This window comes from Haliotis rubra, unplaced genomic scaffold, assembly GCF_003918875.1.
Source record: "Haliotis rubra isolate DU_JTF1 unplaced genomic scaffold, ASM391887v1 Scf1655, whole genome shotgun sequence".
In the NCBI taxonomy this organism is placed as follows: domain Eukaryota; kingdom Metazoa; phylum Mollusca; class Gastropoda; order Lepetellida; family Haliotidae; genus Haliotis; species Haliotis rubra.
This window is the reverse complement of record NW_025765620.1, coordinates 36,540-44,271: the sequence shown is the minus strand read 5'-3', so window position 1 is coordinate 44,271 and position 7,732 is coordinate 36,540. Positions and strand designations below refer to the sequence as shown.

At 39.0% G+C, this 7,732-nt stretch overlaps 1 protein-coding gene across 1 annotated transcript; it reads left to right on the top strand.

The window, feature by feature from the left end:
• The first annotated feature begins 1,291 nt into the window (after positions 1 to 1,291).
• On the top strand, positions 1,292 to 1,933 carry LOC124272052. Its single transcript, XM_046707192.1, has one exon. The coding sequence runs from the start codon at positions 1,292 to 1,294 to the stop codon at positions 1,931 to 1,933; it is 642 nt and encodes a 213-aa protein (XP_046563148.1).
• Positions 1,934 to 7,732: the final 5,799 nt, after the last annotated feature.

Here is a 7,732-nt window from a genome sequence, read left to right as displayed (position 1 = left end):
TAGCGAATTAACGACTATAACGAACTGATTTACTACCCCTAAGACCCAATTAACGACGTGATTAGCGAACTCACTCAGTGTCAGCTCAGTCACTTAGCGGTACAGTATACATCAATCTTGTTGGCAGTGAATCAACATTGTTTGATGGTCATTAATTAATTAACAAAACAAACATATCGTGTTTAACCCATTCAACACCGCAGGCCGAATAATCGGCCACAACGTTATGAAAAACGAAAGTTTTCGTTGACGAGGACGGTATCCATTGCCGTAGTATGATTGGCTGCCTTAGGTCACGTGTCTGATTTTGACCAATCACGATCCTTATAGCAGACTGTGGAGAAAAAGCGTCGTTAGAAACCAATCTTTATCCAATATATTCTCCCGACAAATCCGCATTTCTCAAGCTACAAAAACGTTTTCACTGTACAGAGAGACAGACAGATGTTATTGACACATGCCACAAACGCCTTTGGTCATACATGGAAACATTTTACAATTGTCAGTTATAAGATGGTGAGGATTCACACCTAGATAATTCTTTACCTGTTGTTTCTCACCCGTAATTATTTAAAAGTAGACATTGTTTTTTTTCACTAGAAAAAATTATATACTGAATAGTGTTTATAATATTATGGCTTGATATAACGTGATTTATATAGGAATAAGCTGGGCATTTAATGCGGAAATGGAATTTGTATTCTAGATCATTTTCATCAACTTTTCATTACATCTTCTTGCTTCCCGTGGGATTCTACCACTATCATGTCTACTAGTTTCAATAAATATTGAATGGGATGACATTCTTGTTTGTTTGCATAATTTGAAATACTATTTGGATACGATTCATAACCAAAATTATCCTTGTAGTAGTTCAGTTTCTTAATTAAAGATTTCAGTGTGTGATATATTTACCAAGTAATCGATACAAGGAAGGGTTTTCCAGGTTCGCATGGGTTATCTTACACTGTTATTCCTGGAAGTATTGTCGCTAACTTGTTGAAATATTGAAAATATTTACTTCGTGAATCATCAGAATTACCTTTTTTGCAGATCCTCTCTCAAAGCATTGACGATCCTTCTTTGATCCCAACCAGAAATCACAGTGGTTACAGCTTATTTCAACATTGGTTCCTTCGCCAAAGGAAGTAGTGCTAACATGTTTACGCCGGGCAAATATATGCATTGGATGATAGTGTTTGGCAACATAAACAATAACCTTGTAGCATATACTGATTCGAAGGATGTGTACGATCTCTTCATGAACCTGAGACGCAGATTTCCCAGCAATATGACGAAAGTGTTCCTGATAGACAGATACAACCTCTGGTCCTTCTCTTTGGCAAAAGAGATCCGTAGTATCTACAAGCAGCCGAACTATCCAAGGCATCAACCGAACACCGTCAACGAGAACTACTCATGTGCAATGCATGCTAAGTTTGAATTGGTCAACAAAGTCTTAGCGGAGAAGCTGTTTCCAACAAAATATTTCTGCTGGCTAGATATTGGACTCTTCCGGGCTGTTGCTGATGACAAGAAGACCTTCAAGCTCCAGATTCCCAAAGAATGGGATCAACGGAAAGTAGCCTATAGTGCAGTATCCCGCTTTAACAAACAGACGACAATCGTAAATGTTATTAAACACAATATGGTGTGGGTTGGAGGCGCAATGTTTTTAGGAACACCTGAAGTGCTTCATAACTACACGGAAGACTACATGAATATGGTCAAGATGCTGTTAAATCAACGCTTGATGAATACGGATCAGCAGGTTATATATTCCATGTTCCTACCATCCTCACAGGTTAAACCCAGAGTTCAGATACAACTATTCTCCCGCGAGCACAATCCTTATGATTATTGGTTCTACCTTGGGTACCTGTGCAGGGAGACATGGTTAAAAACCCAAACTCCTGTGAATAAAACAGCCTAATAAACGTCATCCTTTAGCCATGGTTCTGTCACTTGGTCCCCTAAACACTTACTGATTACAGAAAACTACAGTTTAAACTATTTTGATTTTTTAGAAATTATTATCAAATCATATCAAAGGTATTGGTTCAGCCACATAGAGACGCGAACAAGCTTCTTTGAGTGACATTTTAAAAGTTGGGAAGTAAACTATTGACAAACACGATGAATAACAACTTGTCTATTTCGTAAGTGCAACGTGTAGACTTTGTACCGTTCCCAAGCAGGTATGTAACATAAGGGGAAGGGGACGTATATGTACTGAATGGAGAAAAGAAAAAAACATATTTAACATAATTGGCTAAACAGGCTTTAGGACAAAATTGGAATTCTGAACTCATCCATTATCTTATGATGTACACCACACACAGAGAAGTGCCACACTTGGGGGCGCGGTGGGCGAGCTGGCTAAGGCGCCAGGTTAGTGATCCAGTGAGTCTGAGGTGTCGAGATCGAGCTCACCTGTGACCGGGTGTAAACTTTGTGTGCAGACCCTTTCAGTGTTGTCACAACCCCTAGTGTACAGTACACAACCCTGTGCACTTAAAAAAACCCACGAATATGTTGTTAAATGACCAGATGGTGGCCACATGAAAACGTGCAAAAACCTAGTTCCGGGTTCAGCAACGTGCAGTAAACTTCGACTAAGTACTGTGACTTAACAGCTTAATATCAGTCACATAAAAGCTACCCTAAGAGGTTCAAGAGGCGGCAGAAACAGAAGTACAAATGGTTGCGTTACCCTAAATCAACATTGTGGCGAGTTTGTCAATGTTCCAAAATACTTTGTGCCCCATAACTCCAAATTAACTTGTTTAATGCTCAACCTGTGAGGAACAAACCTCTCATTCTCAATGACTATATAGGGGACAACAACTCTGATGTATTTGCTATCACAGAGACGTGGCTGACTGATAATGATACATCAGTTATAGAAGAATAAGTACCAGCGAACTATGACATACTGCAAGTAAACAGATCACACCGAAGAGGTGAGGGAGTGGCATTAATCTACAAACAATCTATTCCTGTCAGGCGCAGTAACTCTGCAACATTCAAGTCATTTCTTGGACCACAGTGTTCTCCTGCATCGGCTACAGACAAGACTCGGCATCACAGGAACAGCTCTGGTGTGGATACGCTCGTATATCTACAACCCTCCCCAATCTGTCCAGATCGGTGATGTGTCCTCAACACACGCACAAAGGGTGTAGGGCGTTCCTCAAGGTTCGGTTCTTGGACCCAAGCTTTTCAGCCTCTACATTCTGCCTATTGGAGACACTGTCAGGAGCCATGGACTAAACTAAACTCTCCATTGATCAACAGCATGACATGTGTCAGCCAAGTCAGCGAACCTGACCACCCGATCCTGTTAGACGCCTTTTACAACAAGCATGGGTTACTGAAGATCAATTCTAACCCTGATTTTCCTTGTGCTTGACAATGAACTTACACACAGTGATCAAACTGTAAGATGCTACAAAGCGTCGCCTGGAATAAACACTGGATAGCTATCATGAATCACAGGCTGGTGTCAAACTAGTAATAGACAAATTTCTTACATAAGTATCAATTGACAAAATGACATTGTACTTGATGAAAATGTGTTGATATAATTTTTGCCTAGTTGTAGCGGATGTCGGGAAACGACTTTCATAATTTTACAAATATAGAACAAATATGATAAGGCTTATCCCTTTTAAAACATATATTATTAAAAGTCTGTACTCCGAGCTTTTATTTGATATATAACATGAAACAATTGAGTAGATTACAAAAAGGTTTGCATTGCCATCTAAGCAAAGATATGACCTAGAGGGTTGAATTTGACCTTGTTCTACCATTGAGATTTTCCTAGACTTTTTATGTGTTATAAAGAAATGGATCAGGGTCTTAAAACAGTTGAATACTTTATGTTGCAATTTGTGGTGGGTTTGGTCAGAATCTTACCAGGAGGACTGGACTAGCAGCCAATACTACTTTTTTGTGGTTTATCAACCAGTCTGCAATGGCCTTTATATGTATGAAGCTTGCTTTACAACATTACAATAACCTAAGTAAATTATTATGTAATTTACCATTATCTTCTATTCACTAGTGTACGATGCTCTCTATTACAGAACTGATATTATTCAGATATTATTTTCTACAAAGTTACTAACGGCGTTAGTATCTACGCTGAAACGTCGCACTCATCGCAATAAAGAAGTTGACAATCCATAGAACTTGGTTTTCCTTCATCTTTACAACTTCGAAAATGCTTCTCAAAGAACTTGTCATATGAAGTGAAAACATCATGGACGTTTCAAACATGTTTTACACATTGCTAGGATTTCGTTCAGAGCGACAAAACTCCTTTCCACAATCACACAAATAGGACATTGACTCAAACAATCGATTGTGCAATTTCAACACAGTTTCACCTGTACTACAGCGGGGTTCACTTAGTTCTCAATGTCCTTATATCAAGAGGAGTGACGATAAAGGTTCCTTTAGCACATATGCATGCTGATGGTAGAAGGGCTAATGGTGCCAGTTGATCGCAACTTTGTATGCTAAACCTATTTCAACTTTTGATCTTTAACTCATCCATCGAAAGTATGTCGGTAGGTTTGGTTTATCGCCGCATCCAGCATTAATCTAGCTGTAGTGAGTGAGTGAGTGAGTTATTATTTAACGTCACATCGGCAATATTTCAGCCATATCGTAACGAGAATACTTGACATTGAAATAGAATATATAGAGAGATTATAAAACCTGCCGACAAAGGACAGTAAAGCAACTAGAGTATCACAGATATATATGTAAAACTAGTAATTGAATCTAAAAAGTTAAACTATACAAGACGATACAATATAAAAAACAGGCTATTGATCGCCAACAACTGAAGGTAGATCACCATACTAGGGACCATGGGGACTATACAGTACATTTGCTTCCTGCATGGACCCTAGCTGGATTTACACCATCCCTTCAGCCGTTAGCAATTTAGCAAATCTAGCCATACATTAAAAGAACAGGTATTCTACGATTAAAAAAGTGGAATGTGTTAATTTACTTGGAATGTTTTGGGACTTACATACCCTCTCAGGAGGCCAATAATGTTACAGTACTTTAACCCCCTCGAGGATACAGCCACTAACAATCTTAGTTACTAATTCAAACTTCCAATCTTAAAATAGTTATGTATTTACAAATCATTTAACAAATCTAATTCTTTTAAAAAGGCAATAATTAAATGAAAACTGATACTATTAAAAAGATCCTTCATAGTTCGTGATTTAAAATATTTATCCCTTGTGATGGAATACTCAACACAGTCAAGCAAGACATTCTTTCATCACAGGGATACAAAATGGAGGATCCTCACCTTTCAATAGGTATTTATGAGTATATGTGTGGCCAATACGACATCGTCGTATGATGACCTCTTCAAATCTGGACTGACAACCCAAGTAAGTATAACCAATATAGGGTTTTATTTCATGTAATTTATTGATACCTACCTGGGTGTCCCACTTCTTCTGCATCAGATCACGGATGTAAGTTCTAATGCAAGCTTTGTAATCAGAGTAAGGAATAAGAAGTGGTGCCTTGGCAGCAAGATCGGCCATTGTATTCCCAGAAATGCCAACGTGGCTGGGTAACCAACAGAAGACGATGTCGCATTGACCAGTAGCAAGATCATTACATTCAATTAAAAGTGGATGTTTGCAAGAGAGATTTTTAATAGCCTGAAGGCAAGAAAGAGAGTCAGAAAATATTATATATTGTTTATGTTTGGGATGTCTTTGAATATATTTAAGAGCTGTTAAGATGGCGTTTGCTTCTGCTGTAAATATAGAGCTGTTATCAGGTATTCTAGAAGATATTGTTCTGGATCCAATGACAGTGGCACATGCCACTGCGCCACCGTCCTTGGACCCATCTGTAAATAACGATTTGTATGTAGTATATTTCAGTTTTAATTGATTATATTCTTGTTTATACTGTAATTCATTAGTTTCAGATTTTTTAAACTTTGTCAGAGTTAGGTCAACTTCAGGCCTCACCAGTTGCCACGGAGGAGAAGAAAGAAGACGGGAAGGAGATATATTCTCCAACTCAATGCCGGCAGCAGAAATAAATGGTTTAATTCTTAAACAAAGAGGCGGAACAAGAGAAGGCCTTTTGTTGTACAACTCCTCATAAGAAGGATTGAAAACTAAGTAAAATGCAGGATTAGACTCGTTAGAATAGAGTTTTGTTATATACTGTAAAGATAGTTTGATACGACGGTGGGTAAGGGATGGTTCATCAGCCTCAACATAGAGACTATCAATAGGAGAGGTTCTAAAAGACCCAAGACAAAGTCTTAGGCCTTGGTGGTGGACAGAATCAAGTAGTTTTAGGTTGCTTTTGCAGGCTCCACCATATACGATGGAGCCATAATCAAGCTTAGAGCGGACAAGTGATCTGTAAAGGTGTAGGAGCGTAGCATGATCCCCTCCCCACCTTGAATTAGACACGACTTTCAATAAATCGAGTGCCTTCAGGCATTTAGTTTTTAGAGATTCGATATGCGGAAGAAAAGTTAAATGGGAGTCGAAAATGAGACCAAAGAACTTGGCCTCTTTTACAACCTTGATGGGAGTTCCATTTAAAGTAGTGAGTGAGCGAGTGAGTGAGTGAGTGAGTTTAGTTTAACGCCGCACTCAGCAATATTCCAGCTATATGGCGGCGGTCTGTAAATCATCGAGTCTGGACATGAGCATCGATCTGCACAATTGGGAACCAATGACATGTGTCAACCAAGTCAGCGAGCCTGACCACCCGTTTTCGTTAGTCGCCTCTTACGACAAGCATAGTCGCCTTTTGTGGCAAGCATGGGTTGCTGAAGACCTATTCTACCCCGGATCTTCACGGGTCTAATCCAGCTGTATGGCGGCGGACTGTTAATAGTCAGCGAGCCTGCCAACCCGATTCCGTTAGTTGACAGTTAACTGTGATTTTTTAAGCGGTATGAAACTTCATTTTTAAATGATTCCATTTAAAACGTTAATACGAAATATCTGCATGTGTTTGGATCAAATATCTTAAGATGCGTCGTACTAAATGACAATATCTATAGTCCGTTTGGCTCAAAAGCGGACCGATGAATTGCAATCTAACTCGAAAACTATTACACATATAATACCCAATGAAACGCCGATCATAATTAAATCGTCAGACCAACTCTGGAGGGAGGAGTGCAGAGAAAGGGACAGCCAGGTGTGCGAGAAAGGATGGAGACGGCACAGCACAGGTTAATGGATCAATAACTAGGTGGGCACTTGTGCACGTGCTTCTCTAACACCTGGCTGTCCATTTCTCTGCACTCCTCCCTCGTAACAAATAGTGAACTGTGTCAAAATGTTAATGATAGTTTGTTAAACAACTTTTTTAATTTTAGGACATAAATTCTGCAAACAAACCACAGAGTTGGTCTGATGTTTTGATTATGATCAGCGTTTCATTGAGTATTATATGTTTATTAGTTTTTGAGTTACATTGCAATTCATCGGTCCGCTTTTGATCAAAACGGACTATAGGCACGTGTATGATTTTTGTCTTTATTTATTTTCTGAACTGTAGGTAAGTGGCCCATAGTACAAGTACAAAACAGTTACAATGGGTGTGTGGTACAAGCGCGTTTGCGTTTTAACAATGCATCGTGTATAAACGTAGCAATATTCTGAAGTAGCTGCACATTTTCTGTTGACATTAGTATGCTGAATTTGTA

Bases quoted from the DNA above. Each gene is read 5' to 3' on its own strand.
- LOC124272052 (XM_046707192.1), top strand. From the start codon at position 1,292: ATGACGAAAGTGTTCCTGATAGACAGATACAACCTCTGGTCCTTCTCT.